Source organism: Pagrus pagrus (genome assembly GCF_965226575.1).
Source record: "Pagrus pagrus genome assembly, chromosome: 7".
In the NCBI taxonomy this organism is placed as follows: domain Eukaryota; kingdom Metazoa; phylum Chordata; class Actinopteri; order Spariformes; family Sparidae; genus Pagrus; species Pagrus pagrus.
In genome coordinates this window covers 10,731,385-10,749,733 of record NC_140191.1, presented here as the reverse complement: position 1 = coordinate 10,749,733, position 18,349 = coordinate 10,731,385, and the positions used below count along the sequence as shown (strand labels likewise).

General features: G+C 43.5%; 1 protein-coding gene across 3 annotated transcripts in view; it reads right to left on the bottom strand.

Moving 5' to 3' along the window:
* Positions 1-18,349, bottom strand: part of bcam (basal cell adhesion molecule (Lutheran blood group)) — a 50,922-nt gene that overhangs the window by 8,613 nt on the left and 23,960 nt on the right. For all 3 annotated transcript variants that reach the window (XM_084357924.1, XM_084357925.1, XM_084357926.1), the window contains exons 2-11: positions 8,263-8,390; positions 7,833-8,049; positions 5,401-5,474; positions 5,195-5,291; positions 4,905-5,087; positions 4,089-4,210; positions 3,836-3,977; positions 3,200-3,315; positions 1,880-2,021; positions 693-817 (exon numbers count right to left, since the gene is read on the bottom strand). In XM_084357924.1, coding sequence (XP_084214050.1) covers positions 693-817; positions 1,880-2,021; positions 3,200-3,315; positions 3,836-3,977; positions 4,089-4,210; positions 4,905-5,087; positions 5,195-5,291; positions 5,401-5,474; positions 7,833-8,049; positions 8,263-8,390 — 1,346 coding nt within the window. The remainder of the gene's footprint in view (positions 1-692; positions 818-1,879; positions 2,022-3,199; positions 3,316-3,835; positions 3,978-4,088; positions 4,211-4,904; positions 5,088-5,194; positions 5,292-5,400; positions 5,475-7,832; positions 8,050-8,262; positions 8,391-18,349) is intronic.

Below are 18,349 nucleotides of genomic sequence, written 5' to 3'. Positions count from 1 at the left end.
CATTGTCTTAATAAATGTGGGCCCTTTCATTTTGCACCATCTAGTGATGCTTTATTTCACATTTCCACCCATGATTCTCATTTATACGTCAGGATTTCCCCCTTAAAGTCGTCTTTTATGCAAGTTTAAATGTCTCTCATCTTTGATCACTATTAGCTTATGAAATGATCCAGTTTTTCAGAAGGTTCATTAAAGTTTGAGCTCATTTTCTCACTTTATTTTTTTACTTTACTTAATATTTCAATTATGAGGCTGCATTCCCCCTGTAAGTTTCTTTAAAGCTGCTTCATATGGGATTTTCTTTTCAACTGTATCAGATCAATATTAAATATTAAAATAAAATTTTACTTTCCACAGCGCTGCAAGCTATTTCTCTCCCTCTTTTTTTCTATTGCTTTTGAAGTTTAACATCAGCCCACTGAGAAGAAGATCTTAAGATGCCGTGAAAAATAACGCCTCAAACTTCACATATTGACCCAAATGAAAATGCTAGTAGTGATAGCTCTGTTTGAACACATCTTCACCTCTGTTTTAAAAAAAAGTTAAAGAAAAGTTTTATTTGTGCAATCCTTTCCAGGAAAGTAGCAATTACATCTGTTTATATCTTGATTCCTGTAAATTGCACACTAGGACAGGAAACAGTTCAGGTATGGTTATCTCCGCCTGCCTTCAATGTGTTTCCACGTTCGTACCTCTTCTCCTGAGGGCTTCCAGGTGAACTGAGGGGCAGGATAGCCATAGGCAGTGCACTTCAGAGTCACCATGTCTCCTTCCTTCCCCACCTCTCCGGCAACAGGGGTCTCGATCATCGGCTTTCCTGGAACGGGAGCCAGAAAGTCAGTGAATAGGGGGAAGCTTTGTTTTAAACAAAACAGCAAAAGCTGAAACATTTGTATACAAACACGCACTGTAAATCCTTCTGGGCAGGTTCAGTTCAGTTCCTGCGCTCTCATGAAAATGTGAGTTGACTGAACCAAAGTTGAATAATTATCATCATCAAATATAAAACACAGAGTTTTAACTCTCACACAATGCATGCTGGGAGGTTGCTAATGTGCTGATGATTTTTCTTTTTAAATTTCATTTCATAAGTTGAGTGATTCAATTTCTCATTTCAAGCCAGCCAAGTCTAATGTTCCCAAGTTGGAAAATAAAATAAAAAATAGTCCTTTTATGTTGAATTAAGAGTCCCGTGTGTACGATTCAGTGGCGTCTAGTGGTGAGGTCGCAGAATGCAACCAACTGAACACCCCTCGCCTCACCCTCCCCGACAGTGGCTGCTAAAAATGCGAAAAACATGAAGACCCCCCTTTCTGGAGCCAGTGTTTGGTTTGTCCATTCTGGGCTACTGTAGAAATATGGTGGTGCAACATGGCCGACTCTGCCACTAGATCGCCTTGAATCCCATACAATGGTTGAAACAAGTTAAACTTGTGTTGAGTTTAATTGTTAAGTTGAGTTAATTTTACTGAACTCTGTGAGAAAGTTTTACAGTGCACAGTTTGATCCCATACTTAAACTAAATTAAAGGGCAGAGTAGGAAGCCACACCTCGTTTCAGTTGCATCCGTGACCTAAACAACTTACTTCCTCTGGCTAAAACAATACCCTGCACAAACCTAACACTGACCATTGTTCGTTATTCTGTGTGTTACTGCCACAGGACGAGCTTATGCAGACTGAGCAGTAGAAACACACATGTATGAGTGTGTGACTGGTTGAATTACGTGTGTTTGTGCATGAAAATATGAAAATAAAGATGCTGATGTGATTGAAATCATGACTTAAGTCTTGTTAAAACACAGTTTTATAGGCTGTGAATGTGCCTGTGTGTTTGTGTATCCCAGCTTTTCTTGTACTTGTCTCTGTGAGTGTGTTACCTTTGACGTTGAGGCTGACACCAGCCTGGGCAGTCAGTCCTGACACAGATGGTACGGCTCCAACACACATGTACTCTCCGGCTTTATCGTAGGAGACATCTTGTATTGACAGCGTGCCGTCCTGAGAGAGCACCTCATCGCCCTAGAGGAACACACACACCAGATATAAACCCAATTGGACTCACGCTACCAGTACTCAGTTCTCTCTCTTTAGTCTCTCTGTGTGAATGCGGGAGGAGAACGGCATTGTGAATATATATTTTGAAGGCTACGCTGGGAAAGCAGAAGAAGAACCTTCACACACGCTGTTCCAAAGCGCGGTGATAACAGATCAAAGTCAGTCCTCCGTGATGAACCTGCCTCATGCAATGCCTCTCAACTTCTTCTCATAGGAATCCTCCTTATGAAGAACAAACACGTTCTCTACCCAGAAAACCAGCAGTCGGTGAGTTTCTATCACACCCAGGAGACACAACAATAGATACACAGGCTATAACAACAGGCCTGACGGAGGAGGAACACCCTGTACATCACAAGTGGAGGAGAAGAGACGAATACCAACAACACCACTGCTACAGCACCTGTATCAGAATGCACTGAGCCTCTTTAAATAGAGAGTTAACAAGTCATCTTCTCTGTGGTATGTTTACGTGAAATATTTTGTGCATTTATTTTGTTTACCACAGAAAAGAGACATAGAAAGGAGTGCTTTTAGTTCATCTATTAGTTTCAACTTGCTACACACAGAGTACACCGACATCAAATACTTTTAATTGCCTGTTACCCTAATTATCTGTTCCTGTTCTAGCATGCCTACATTTTAAGTCAGAAGAAGCAATAATGAAAGCCATTAGTATATGATATAATACTGATAGTATACAATGTGTATTGCTGTTGCTTTTCTCCTCATTCACAAAATGGAGAACCAGTGTCCGCTCCCCAGTTGCTGCAATTGGACACAACACAATGCAACTTGTGTAGCAGAACCACAACTGTCTTTAAAGGGAGCGCTGCCTCCGATCCAAAGGCTCCAGTGTTGTGTAACAGCTGCACGCCTCCCACTGTTATGTGTCACATTATGACATTTTGTCTCATCTCATTAGGAAAAAGTGGTGTTGTTAAAGACTAGAATTGCAAAATGACCAAATATGGAGGGATTAATTGTTATTCAAACATCCAGCCAGTGCTGTTATCGTGTAAGAATGATGAGGCCCGCGCTTTAAAAAGCTGTTATCTAGGAATGCTCCTGAGAAACTCTGTGGAGAGAACTTTTCCACGGAAGGAGGAGGGAGGGAAGATTGAAAAAGCAATGAAGCACACCTTTTTCCATTGGATAGTATGCGCAGCGGAGGCCTTGGTCTTGCACTGCCACTCCACCTTGTCTCCGAGCATGACGACTTGAGGTTCGGCAGGGATCACGCTCACGGGGTCGATGTCTGGCGGAGAGAAAATGTAAAGCAACAGGGAGAGAGGGAGGAAGACACATGAAACTTGGAGACGTCTGTGCATTCTGAGGAGTTAAAGGGCTACTTCTCATTGCTTAAACAACCATGTAATAAGGCTGTTAAAACAGCTGTACTAAGCAGAATATTAAATTTTTTTATTAAGTACAAGGCAAATGCACTTACTCTGAAGTTAAGCCCATTTAGAAGTCCAAGTTAAGCCTATTCCACGCTATTTCTAGACTATCTCCGCTTAATGTGTGTGATAAGATCAAATTAGGGAGCGTAGTTGGGATAACATTAAAGTAACAGATGAACTGTGAAAAACTGGATTGGATATCGGCCTTCTGAAAGGATTCCATTAAAGCTCTAACCCTTTTAATTCTATGATTTACTGATGAAAAGAAAGGCCTGCTGCAACGGTGAAACTGCACAAACAGGAGCTAAATTGTTCTTTACGTGCGTTTGTTTAGCTCTGCGGTGCAGTGTGTGTGTGTGTCTTTGGCTCACTCACAGTTGACGACGAGGGAGATAGTTCCAGTCAGATTAGCTTCCAGGTTGTCGAAATCTGTGCCCGTGCACTTGTACAAACCGGCGTCTGTGCGCTTGACAGATTTAAGGACCAGCATACCACCCTGACCGCTGACGGCTTTATCCTGACGGAGGAAGCACATGCATGTTGTGGAATTTTATACAGAGTTGGGACACATAAGCAGAAAGACCACAGAAATTGTGCTCGCGTGTGTCCGCATTTAACACACACGTACATCTTTAGTGAAGTCGATCTCAGGCTGAGGGTTTCCATCGGTCTCACACTTCATGGTGACAGTGTCGCCCTCTTTGACGGGATCAGTGTTGAGGAGGGTGAAGGTTGCTTTCTCAGAGGGATCTGGACGGACAAGAACAGACATGGAACAGGTGAAAATTCCTCCTTTGGATACATTTACACTGTTAGGCTGCATGTCATCAATCAGGGATGTGCGACGCATTCCAGAAGTGATGTTTTACTTCCTCCTCTTTCCACCGCCTGATCATTCTTCCTCCGCTGATTGTTAAACTCTACTGTGAAGTATAAGTCTAGCAGAAGGAAAGATATTCCTGGGTTCAGGAAGATAAGACTACGAGCTGTTTGTTGACAATGTTTCATGTCAAAGGATATATGTTTTTTTCTTAAAATGAAAAAGTATAAAAAGAATAAAAAGTAAGAAGATGGAAGACAGGGAGACGCTTACAGATAATGCGTAACTAAATGGATTTATTTTCGAGGATAAATAAAGTCTTTTTCACCGCGCTGTTGGCTCCATGAATTTCAGTCGAGACTAAAACATCTAACAACTATTGGATTGAAACTACAAAATTGCTGAAATCCAGTCTGGTTCAGCCTTACTCTGTTTTTATTTCTAATTAGCAAATATTATTATGTTTCCCGCCCAGAGCTGAATGTGAAGATTGATACCACTCCCATCCGGATAGCTTAGCTTAGCATGAATACGAGAAAACAGGAGGAAACAGCTAGCTCGGCTCTGTCTGAAGGGAGCAAAATTCATCTAAAGCTCACACTCTCATCCCTCCCTGACACTCACAGTTGAGGTTGATGGCGATGGTGTCGGACTTCTTCTGTTTGATCTGGTCTCCTGGCATGCTGTACTCCACGGTGCACTGGAACATAGAGTCCTTATCTGCCTTGGTGGGCTTCATGTACAGGGTGCTCTTGACAGTGTAGAGACCAGAGGCCTCCTTCACCAGCGATGGGACCATGTGGGTATCTGGATGGAAGAAAACGCAACGATTATCCTCCGCTTTGTACACTGAAAGATATCTGACTGTATTTTTCTGTTCATGAAATTCTGCCGCACACTCAGGCGACACATACCCTCTTTCTTGTCCTTGATCTCAGGGAGGGGCTGGTCATCTTTGAACCAGATGATTCTTGGCTGGGGATGTCCGTTCTTTGTCACACAGGTCCCGATCTGATACACACGGATGAACAAAGGGAAGCCGAATGAAATTTTTATGCCTTAAAAATATTCGAAGATATGCACACACAAGTTTAGACACTGCACACACACAGACACACACCTCAGAGCTGGAGGACGCTCCCACGGAAATGGCCTGACTTGATGGCCTCGTGAGTTCTGGCTTCTCGGGAGCCACTGAAGCAGGAAAAAGGAGGGGAGAATTCTTTAATATATCATTATGATTCACTGCGAGGAAAACCTTTAACATAGATACAAGCACACACACACGAACCCACACACTCCCACCTCCATATACGCGGTCCAAACCACAAACCCTGCTGACCTTCTTAATTAAGTCGCGCAGTAAATATCCTGCTTCGCATTATTCCACCGTGACCTGGTTCACATGAGCTGATAAGGGTCAAATAACCAAAATAAATAAATAAATAACACACTCCCCCTCTCTCTGGCTCACACACACGCAGCACCGCAGGTGTGAGCGTTCCCTGTTGTATCTCTGCTTTATTCCATAGCTCACTTGTTCACATGCAAGGTCATCTTATCTCTGCCTGCAGCTGTCGACTGCTTATAAAAATAAACAGTAGATGGGTATTCCTCACTCTGTCTCACTCGCTCAAGTCTTTGTTTTCAGTGTTTTTTTTTTTTTTTTACACTGCTCTCAAAAAGTGAAGCATTTTCATAGCCATTCCCTTTTCACGTACAGGCAGCCAAACGTTATGCACACGCAGTGATTTAGATGTGCAGCGAGGGCTTGTTAACATTCAAAAGCTGGTGTCTTCACCCACTAAAACTCAAATTAGCAGCCTCTTACGTTCAAAACGAATTAATTTTTTAAGACTCAAACAAGTACTTAAAAGTTGAATGTAATTTTTAAGCTTTAAAGGTAGCTGCTGCTCTCTACACTCTTCGCTGTAGCTATCTTTGGCTGTAGCTACTGTAGCTGTCGTTAGTTAATTAGCTCGGGTAGCCACGGAGCAGAGAGGTAAAAGATAGAAACTTGAATTCAGAATGTGTACATTTGTATTTTTCTGTTTAGTAAGGAAAATAATAACTGTAAAAATGTTTCCTTTTTGAGATTTTGTGAGTTTATTTTATTTACTTTTGGATGAATTAGCAAACTTTCCTGTTTCAGCTGAAACGCCACGGGGCTATCGGACAATTGCCTTGAGGTACAAAGTACAAAGTAAGACAGGACTGGCCGAGGTGAGCTGGTTAGCATGCTTACTTCTGTAGACATCTCCGTAACACGGTACATAGACTTCTTTGACATAATGCCAAAACTGTTTCTTCCTATTCTGTTGATGATGTCAGCTCATTTTTTATTGTTTTCAAATAAAATTCTGGATGTATTTTAAAAATTGCCCCTTTAAAAGACTCAAGATGGCACAAGACACACAAGCAGGATTATTTTTCATCCTCTTCTAGTGTGTTTTTCCTCAGCACACATACTGTTTACTCTCTACTGTAGTCTCCAGAGAGACAGATACCAGGCTATCACTGCTGCAGTTCACCCACAGGAGACCTCATAACTCAGCCCTATTAAGTTGAGGCAGGACAGACACACTATAATTCATCCATCAATGACTCAAGTGTTCAAATGTTGGGTAAGAATAATTGCTGGTTGGTGAGACAGGCTGTTTTCTTACAACTTCGGGCATTAAGTACATCTTAAAAGGCTTTTGTCAAATAGCACTGCATGGAGGTTTTGTCTACCTCTGGCTGGCCCCATTCACAATTAATAGCTTATTTTAGGAGGTTGCTTTAAACTCCAGTGCCGTAAAGTGCATAAATGTTAATGGATAACTTGTAAGCTCTGTTTGAAGTGACTAAAGCAAAGGGTCGTTTTGTCATCCTCCCACATTTTCCCTCTTTAGAGTGATAGATCAGTCCAATCCAAAATGCAAATGAATGATATTCATTCTGGTTAGGCCACTGAATGCTAAAAGTATGATTGATGTCTCCTCAGAGGTTGCTGTTGAAGGGGACAAGGACAGCAGACAGCATCAAGGGTCAGCCCCGGGCGCCTTGGTGATAAATCTGGACCGTTATTAAGGTGAGATATATGAGACATGACAGGTGTGATTGAACTATTCATCAATTGTGTCAAGAGTGATTAGATTGTGGTTAATTGACCTCTGGGGAACTTATCAAAAGAAAGTGGTAACCCCAGGCATTGGTAAAGTCCAACAAATGATGAAATATTAGTGAGTTTGCTCTATTCTTGACAGATGTAGACAGTTGTGACAAATTGCGGTACTATATATCTATAGAGAGGTTTGCATTGAGCTACTCTGAGTGTGCGAAATGCAATCAGCAAAACAAATTACATGCATTAGGTGCAATTAAGCTACTTCTAGATGAAAGTATGCATGAACACACACGCAGATCTCATTAAAGCCGTAAGCTTTTAGTGGCGTTGAAACAAAACAAGTCATAAATTCCTCACATCAACGACTGGTGAGAAAGTGAGGGGGAGGGGTCTCTTTGAAAAGGTCATGTTTACGTCATATAAAAGGGTGATGGCCAACTCACAGAAGACTTTGAGCATAGTGGAGGCCTCTCCGACGCCGGCGGGTCCAGCGTTGGCTTGACAGAAGAAGCTGAGCTCGTCAGAGGGTTGGACCGCGGTGATGGTCAGAGTGGAGTCCTCCCCGATAGTGGCCCGGCCGGTCAGAGGGGTGCCGTCATCGGTTTTTCCGTCGCCACCCTCGGAGCGGAAAGCCACGCGTTTCCTGGTTTCCTGTTCCTCCTGGATGGATTGATGAGCAGGCAGAGGGAAAAACAGAAAGAGAGTGAAAAAGGACCAAGACACAGAAATAAATTGGGGACTTGTGTCTAAAAATAAAACTTTTGGAAGTGAAATCCTTTCTATTGTATTCTTAATAACTTGCGTTGACGTATCCCTGCCAAAAATATATTTTCCATCTAAACATGTTTGAATTAATATTTCCAAATTACTTACAATGTACCACTCAACAACAGTGGTGCTTGATGATGTGGAGACAGTGTATTTGCAGGGCAGTTTGGCGGTCTCTCCTTTTAACACCTCCACTTTGGGAGCCACCTCCACGTCCACAGATCCACTACATACTGTAGAGAAAAAAACACAAAGACAGAAGAATATGATTAAATACTCAAGGATAGGAAGCCTGTCCGTATCACGATAAGAAGCCGCTGAAGGTAATACGTATCGCTGAGTATCAGACAGACATTATTAAAAACCACAATAACTACAACTGTAAGCGAAACAGGAAGGCCATACAACATATATGGATCAATGGCAAAGAAGTGAACTGTGCTGCAGGTCTTGTGGTCTATCCTAACAGCTGTAAATCCAAACACTACAAGCAACTGCAAGTATCAGTATTCCCTCAAAGGTGCAGTAAAAACTGCAAAGGGACCCCAGGGGGAGCTTGAAGGCCCTCATCACTGTCACTGTTCTCCATTCAACAGAGACATTAGGATGCACACAGTGTCCCAGATATCAATAGCAGAGTACTGACTAGGGCACGGGATGGACCCAAACTGGTTCCTGTGGGGAAAGAGAACATTATAGCTCCCTGGAAAATCTCTGTATATCTAGCTACGGAGAAACATAGTGACAAAAGGGATTGCATTACAGGGAGGAGAGGCAGGAAAACAGGGAGGGGAAGGATAGAGGGCTGGAGGAAGGGAAGGAGCTCCATTTCCTCTAATGAAGTCACTGCAGCGCATACATTACATAAATCCCATGGTAGAGCAACACTGAGGACCAACTGCAGAGAAAGACGTATAGACCATATATTTCATGTGTACAGGCTTATGTGAAACACTGCTGCTTGCCAGGCATAAGATAAAAATGGTGGCTCTTTATCGTAAAGTCCTTGAAATAAGTATTAGTTAATCGGTAGTGAGGTAAGTTATAAGGGCCTTATAACCTATTAACTAACACTTATTACAAGGACAGAAATATGAAGCGTTATCAGTTAAATGAATTGATATGCCAGGATGAAAATTCAAGGTTATGGAGCCATGTTTACTCTCAGATGTAGTGCACGTTGGCAGAAATGAAGTATAACTAGAAAATGTTTTGATAGAGTACATAATGGATGCATCGGGGAAAACAGCAGCACTCAACAACATTCCCCAAAAAAAGCATCGTTAAAAAATAAGCAAAGATCTACACTCAAATCAGTATTCATATTTTGGACATACTGTATACGTTGCTAACGAACCACCCGGCCCCATACTCTGTATGATAACATAAATTAATCATGTCAAACAAATTCCACATTTAAATAATTTATTTGTTGTGAGAAACTGCCAAGAGTGGGGAGGACGGACTTCTGGGAATCGTAGTTGTTTGACAGGCAAGTTTTAATAACAGGGCAGAGAAACGCAGACATGGAAGATGAAAGAGTGTTTGCTCAAAAAATGTGTAAAGAGAGATGAGAGGGGCTGAGGGATGACCGCCTTGTTATCACTCGACTGTGAGGAGGGAAGACGCGAGCGAGGGATGGAAGGGGAAGAAGAAGGGCAGAGAGCACGTACAGAGGAGATAATAGGCTGAACTGTCAAATACACACTTTCAGCTCAGTGTTGTGTGTGTGCGTGTGTTAGCGAGACACATTCCACCGGGGTCAGATGCTGTGATTCACCACGACCCACAAAAGACGAGGAGGTCAGGGGTCAGTCAGGCGTTGACATTTGATGAAAAGATCTCATGTGTCTCTCCTCTGTTGTATTCTTTCACTTCCTCTTGATTTACTTTTTCACTTCCCTTGCCTCTATTTTTATCCCGCCTCTCGTTTTTTTTTTTTCCTTATGCTCTTCCTTGTTCTCCATCCAGTATCCCTCTCTCTCTAAATATTTTCTTCTATTAGCTCAGTAGCTCACGGGTGTAACAACATTAACTTTACAAACCGAGTCTCATGTTTCGAGTTTGTGAGAGGGACGCGGCCCCAAAGAAAATCCTCCTCTGTTTCTGCGCCAACACAAACAGCGGAGCCAGTAGAGCAAACGTACAAGAATGTGCTAGTAAACGAAGCAAGCACTCAGGGTTTAAGAGTCCCGTTAAGTGGTGTATGGGAAAAATACACACTCACATAAATACCACATAAATCAAGTGACTTTCTGGCCCATGCAGAGGGAACCTAGTTCTTAACCCAGTTACTCAAGTAACTTGTTTTTTAAAAATCACATGAGAATATCAACAATCTCAAGTTGAAGGCTGGAGAGTGTTTGTGTTACTGAGTGCAGTGACCATGTTAACACCGACCTTAGCTGTACTTTGGTTTGGTGCTAATTAGCAAATGTTAGCATGCCGAATCAGCATTCTAGCATTTACAGTGTGAGCATGCTAGCATGTTGCTCTTTAGGCACCAAAGTACGGCCTCACAGTGCCATTTAGCATGTTTGTAGCATCTTGGACTAAAAAGAAAAAGGAAAACTGAAATATTGTCTCTACCCACCTACCACTATCCAGCTATAGGAAAAAACCTGAGAAGCCAGCAGTCAATACGGAAATACAGAGAGTCGTTGCAGGACTCGTTGAGATAATACCCCATCTCGTCAAGTCGCACTGGTGTAAACTGGCAGGTCAGAATGTTGAATGAATGACCGGCACCTTGCAAGAAGTTGCAAGTCTTGTGGCGACTGTGTGGTCTGAGCTCGCTAAAACTCACCCAAACGTTTGCCCAGGAGACCGCTGTTCATGTCCCGTGTGAGACCAAAAGTCCCCATTGACTTTTCACTCATGTAATGTAACCCTAAACCCAACCCTAACACATGTAAGGGACTTATTTTTCCCAAACCACCATCCTAAGCTTGACCAAGTAGTCTTGGTGTTTTGGTATGAGGTCATGTTGGATGATGCCATGGTACAGTATGTCAGGTGAGCTGATGAGTGCTCAAGTCACGTTACTGATCACAGTCACTTCCTGTGGAAACACAGTAACAGCTGTTTGTTCTTCTTGTGTCATATGTCACATTTTTCACTCATTGACACAAATATTGCCAGACATAATAGAATATAATAAAAATAGCTGATTAGAGAAGCTACAAGCCTGATTTCGTCCTTTGTGGTGTAATAATAGTCACATAATGGTGTTTTTGTCTCTATTTACCTGACATACGCTTGTTTCTTTCTTTTAACTGCTGCATGGTGAGTAGCTGTGTTATTACTTGCATGTAAACAGAGCTACCGAGGCAGTTAAAGCAATGATGTGTGCCATCTGTACCACATCTTCCTCTCCCCCTCCCCGACTCTCATTTAGTTTTATTGTCTCTCTCACTCTCACCCTCTTCCTCTCTTTCACACACATCCTTTGGCGCAAAGTGATCAGTCAGCCCGCTGCTCTGTGTTTTACACTCGAGGCAGCTGGACAGACAGAGCCGGACAATTAAAGCATAATTAGGCAGTCTCTCCGTCCAATCTGAGCCTAGAGCAATGTGTGTGTGTGTGTGTGTGTCCGTGTGTGTATTTAGAGATGCAGGCTGTTGGCTGCCACTGTGTGTGTGTGGGTGAGAGAGAGAGAGAGAGAGAGAGAGAGAGAGAGGCTGGGGCTGTTGGAGGGGGTGCCCAGCTTCATGGGGGTCTCGTTAGCTGACGCAGGCCAGATAATCCGATTTAGCCAAAGAGAGGGAAAGTGTGTGTGAGGTGGTGTGTGATGGGGTGCGTGACCGGGTAGAAAGACAGATGGGGACGAGACGGTCAGACTGTGACCTGTACACACACATGCGCGCACACATACACACACACACACACACACACACACACACACGCACACACGCACTCTCCCTCTATCTTGCTCTCTCTTACAGTATATCTAAAATGCATGTGATATTTATGAGCAACTGAACCACCCCAAAAAGCTTGACTTAAGTACAGTGTGTGGGGGAAAAAAGAAAGAGCTTCAAGTCTGCAGTCAAAGCAGCGTGGCAGAGTGGAGACCCATCGAGTCAGTCCCACATCTACTGAAAAGTTAATGTGAACCCGTCTTTAATACTCGCTCTGTGTCTGTCTCTTTCTGCCTTTTTCTTCCACTTTTCTCTCTGCCCGCATCTTCTTCCCTTTCACCCTCTTTTCCCTTTCACGCAACACACACACACACCGACACACAGGAGCCCCTCATTATGGAAAGAACCAGCTGGATCCTCTCTCTCCTGTCCTCTTTCTCCTCTCTTGTTCTCCCCCTCACCTACTGTTGTATTCTGGACATCAAACCAGGAGCCTCTTTCTCTCTCTCTCCGACTCCCTTTTCATCCCTCATTCTCAAAGAGCATTCTTTAATACCCAGTGCACAAACTCGCTGGCGTGATCCTCTGCGCATGTGCGTGTGGAAAAAGTAAAAGAGAACGCAGGATGGCAAAAGAAAAGCCCAGAGAAAATAGAGCGCTTATGTTTTTAAACCAAGCCTTACTTACATGAGCGTCACCCAACTAGAACCTGTTTATGAAGCCACCATGAACCCTTCTTTCACTGATAGTGTCTCCTTGTCTGCCTGCTAACCCAAACACCAGTCTGCTGTGGAGTAATGGATGATCTGGGTAGGTTAGCTCTTTTTAAGTCTACTGTATACACCTGGATGATGGTGCTACGGGTGCAAGAGAAGTGTGTTAGATCACAGTCAGGCCGTAAAGATCTGCACCGCTGCCAACACTGCGGCAAGGAGCGCGCAGGACTTGATCTATGAGGGGAGCGTGAAGCTGGAAAGGAAAAGAGGAGTGAAACACGATACATAATGGACGAGGAATGTCAGGAGGTATATGTGTTTGTGTGTGAGTGTGTGTGGTCCAAAACATCCTTGGCCTCTAACAGGATTAGTGTGTTTGACTGTTGGCAAAGCAAACAGCGTCCGTCCCGCTGCGGAAGACACAGCCTCAATGTCACGAGAACGGAGTCACCTACAGCACGCGGCCATTAAACAACAACACGTAACGTTTTTTATCCATCGCTTTCCACTCATCAGCGCCTCTTTCAACACGCTTACAATTGGTTCTCAATCTCTTTGTGGCCGCTTTTTGTGGTTTCATCGAGGCTGCTGACATCTGAAGCTGTGTACACTTAATCATTTGTGGTGTTGCTATAGAGGCTACATACGTAGGCTACACCACAGCTAACATGCACTTCTTTAAAATATGTTGCTACACATCAGGGCTATGGTCGTGATGGCAATAACATGATTAATTTTAATCATTAATGAGTTATTTCCTTAGTTAATCAATGAATTGTCGAAACCAAAAGGTATTTTAAAGCGTTTCATTTGAACTGAGAAGGATACACTGAGCATCAACAGTAGGTGACAGCTGTGAAATATCCTGTTATATTACAATACACACAATACTGTTCAAATGTGTTTCAGATGACAGCGGATGTTCTTAAAGTTGAACAACAGCACAGTAAAGAGACATAGACATATTTTGTGATTGCCCTGCAATCACTCTCTGTCATAAACTGAAGAAAAGAGTATTAACACAGTTACATTGGACCACACAGCCTGATAATGTACAACACATCCATCTCGTATTACTGTGGTGGTATCAGTGAGAAAAAACCAGAAGCTGAGCTATGAATCAGTTTTTATGCCGGAGACATCTACAGCAGGGCAGCTGTGCTCCAACACATTACCCACAAGCATTAATGTGGCTGAACTCTCACCACAAGTCGTGATGGCCACTATCACCACAGACACCATGTGACTGACTCACATCATCTTCCTCATGAGCCAGGGGCGTGGCAGGTTGCCCTCAGCTCTCACACACTGATAATGGCCTGTTAATGTTGCAGGCTGGATCGGACTCAAATCTCATGTTTACTGGCCGTTCACATTCACTCACATTAGTCCGCCTGCCCTGCTAGATGGGAACAGTTGGCGCTAATCAGCAAATTCAGTTTGCTCGGTGAGTTTCATTATAGCCAAATAAAAAAACTCCAGGGTTAGCTGTAAGGCAGACCAAAAAAAAGGAACAGGATGCTTCTGTGGATGAGTACTAGAAAGTTTGCTAATGTGGTTAAAACTACTGGATGTTGTTGCCTTTCAGAGATAAAACAGTTGCGGTTGTAGAGACATAAAAAGTGCAAGTTACATATTTGAAACTCTGTCGAAGCAAGAGGAGGAGTGAAATTTAATTTATTCGCTGTTCCCTCTCATAGTTTGAATAGCTGACGGTGTTGGATAAGTGATGGCCTGGGTATATACAGGAAAGACTATATATATAAGCTGTATGTATGCACAGTAAGATATACTGTGTGTGTGTGTGTGTGTGTGTGGTAGGGGCAGGCTGGGTCAGATTGTCAGTGTCGGGGTGGGTCCATGTAAGGCCTGGAGTCCGTCAACGCCTGACTGATGAGACAAGAACAGGTGCAGCGCAAGAGCAGCAGCTGCAGCTAAGCAAGCACGCACACACACACACACACACACACACACACACACACACACACACACACACACACACACACACGCACACACTGACACAATGAATGCCACATACAGGGGGCAAGGGAGAGAGAGTGAGAAAGACAGGCACAGTGAGACCCACAGAGATGACAGACAGGGAGCGAGAGGAAGTTTTCAAACTGGCATGAATATAAACACCAAAACATTTTGCAGAAGTAAAACTTTTAGCAGCCCGAGGAGACAAACATGAAAATATGCACACAGAGTGAAAACTGGACCGAAAGAGATACAGTAGACACTCGCTGTCTGTCTCCATGGATACTCCTCATGGGAAGTGTATCAGCACAAATAAGAATGGCTGTTGGTGTCCTGCTACGAGTTGACCTTTTAGAAGGAAGCACAGATATGTATCTGATGCTAATTAGAGTCCCGCTGTCTTTAACTGTATTCATAACAGAGAGGAATGGCCAGAAAGAGACAGGGAGGGTAGGCACGGACAGACAATAGGATATTACATGTCACGAAAGAGCCATAGATACTTTTTCCACGTCCTGTTGCAAAGGACATGAAAAGCTGCACCACCTGAGCCCCCTCCCAGCCACATTATGTGTCACTGCAAACGCTGCCTGCTGTCTAATAAAACTATGTAATATCCTGTCGCACTGGCAGTCTGATCCTGCACAGGACATGTGGTGCTGGTGTCCACGGATATTAAAAAAATAAGCTATGAAAATGTAAGAATATCCTGAACAATGCAGAACATGATAGTTTTACTGTTTACATAAAGTTCAAACTAATGATCATAATGGATTTAGGCGAGGGCCGATATTACATATTAGATATTATCGAATATCGCGATATTTGCCTCCTTATGCGATATTTTTCACAATATTGAATATCCAACAGCTGTGTGATTCTTCACCTGACAGGAAGAGGAGGTATTTTAACTTTCAAGTTCAATTTATTACAGGGTTTGCCCTTTAAAGTTTACAGGGAAGGGAACCAGTAACATAATAGCTGCATCTAATATTGTAGGCTATTCTGGTGTGTTTGCAATTCAGTCTTTACACTTGAGCTCTAATTCAAAAGTTCTCATTTAATATTTATTTGTTATTTAAGTGTTGTGTTGCTGCAAAGGGAGAGGTACAGAAGTGAACACCATATCAACCTCTCAGTCCTTGTGAGGATTAATCGACATACAATACAAACGATAATATCGTGTATCACGATATTTGGCCAGGACCTTTCTACAGACACGGCTGGTTGTTCATGCACAGTGCACGCATGCTCCTTTTGTTTATGATGTTCCATGAGAAGGACATTTCCCCAAGTAGGGCTGATAAAGTACTTCAAGTGCTTTCATACAAGAGTCCTAGGAGTCCCGGGTGAATTGTTCCCAAGACAACTGTGTTTTATGTGCCTCATAAAGTAGCTGATTCTGGAGGGATCAGCCTGTTAGTGCATGTTAGTTAGTGATTTTTCCAAGTTCCCAACAACTCTATAAACAAACACATCCAAACAGTCGGGGTTTGACTGTAACCTACTTCACAAGAATCCCCTAAAAACTTTTTTAAGGGTTTTTTCTCTCTTTTGCAAAATAACACGCAGATAGCCGGCCTCTAAAGTACCAATTACAGCAATCAGAAGATCTGCCTCAGTCTCGTAAATCTCATCTGATCGTTCAGAAGCCAGTCAAAAGCTTCTGCAGTTGCATCAAGTCGATAGTGCAGGTCTGTTGTGCTTCAAAGATGAAATCTTGGCCTCTAATTGGAGTCAAGCACGGTAATATCTTTGGTGCTTCGATTTCATTGCTTGGCGAAAACAGGGCGATCTCGCCTTTCACAGATTGCCCCTGTGTTTTATGAGGGTTACGTGTGATATGTGTATGTGGTGGGAAAGGGTGCGGACGGGGGGCTTGATTAAAGGTGAGATAGGCTGATCCCGGATGTTCAGAAGCCTCGTGCTAAGCCCTCGCACCGCAATTACAGGATATGGAGGGGACTGTCTGTCTTCCTGTCTGGGCTTGTACCGATGTACCACCAGAGAAGAAGTAAAATTCACACCTGGGACCCTGCGGCAACACAGAAACACACTCGCACACACACATTCAGGTTGCAGCTGGTTGCGGAGGTCAACAGAGGAGACTGCGTTTTATCACTTTGTTTATTTATTGGCAACAAAATCACTGGCTGTGTGTTAAAGAGATGGAAGAGAGGAGATGCGGCAAAGGAGAGACTGCGAGCGAGAAAATAGATTTTATTATTTGTCAGACAAGAATCTTGTATTCGGTCCATTTATCTCCTCTGTCAGGTTGTAGTATTTTGAATCTTCTGTTACCGCTTGTGCCTGATGCTCGAAGCACCCTCTAAATGACGTGATTTGCTCTTAAAACACGTTTAACTTCATTTGGATTCACAGGCAGAACTTCAGTAAGGAGAGACAGAGGACGGCGTCAGAGGGCGGGAACAAGGACACGAGTTTTAGAAGAGGCCTGATGTTCCCAGGGAACTGACGTTGACGTAATGCAGCTGAGTCAAACATAAGGCTATTAGCAATTAGCCTCAGCATTCATCGCTCTTCTCCACTGCCATAAAGCCAACAATATTAGCATCTGTGCATCATACTCAATGCAATAAAAGGCAGAGCCCAAAGTCACCGCAAAGTTCAATCGCTTTGGCAAATGAGGTCTGCGAGCCAAGCCAGCGGGGTGCGTGGATCTCTTTGTGTATGAGAGCGTCTGCTGTATAGAGATCCGAGGGCAGAGAGGTAACATCACAGTTGCGTCAGATAAATCACAGCTTCGCTGGTGTGTGTGTTGTGTCATCTCACGGCAGTTTAGGGGGCTCAAGACAAACAGTGTGAAGTGGGCTACAAGGTCGGCCCCTCACACACTCTTTTGTGTGTCGGGAGATTCCCCCTCGCCGGTCCTGTTGTCCGGGACACGGGGTGACATGTCGACCCCATTCAAACAAGGGGAGTTTAGAGCTGTGCGGTCAATGAGCGTGTTTGTGCGGGTGCCGGGGTGGGAGGGGCTGTGTTTGTCCTCTTCGAACATGAGCCAGTGAGTCAGGAGAAGAAAATGACGACAAGGATGGATGGTAGGAGCGAGGAGAAGAAAAACAAGAAGGGGAAAACAGAGACTGGGTGCATGAGCAGAATATGAATTCGAGGAGCTGACATTGCAGTCTTCCGCCCCATTCTGCAGAAGGCGACGGTTGGAAAAAAAACAAAGCCAAGTCGTCTTGTAAAGGGATTATAAATAGAGCTATGACTACATGAGTCTTGTGAGTTTTAGTGCTGTGTAAGTACTTCTGCAGAAGCAGCTTTGATATATTGTCTCACTGATAAACCAAAGGACTGTCTGAGTGTCCTTCCCCATTAGAGTTAGCTCAGTAAAATTGAAATCATCTCTCACGCTGAATATCTGGGCCATTTATAAAGCTAATATCTTTAAGTTGGCACAATCTGGTGCCATATTCTGTGACTCCATTAACGGCGAGTTAGCGCGACAATAGCCAGTGTCTTGCTCCTATTAGGGTTCAGTTTTTGGGTCTCAATACAGTGGAGGTAACAAAGCACCCAAAAAGGAGGGGTGAAGCGGTGGATGACATGCAGGATCAGATAAAAATATCAAGAGGAATTTCATTACTTTTCGAATCAAAGGGCACAAAA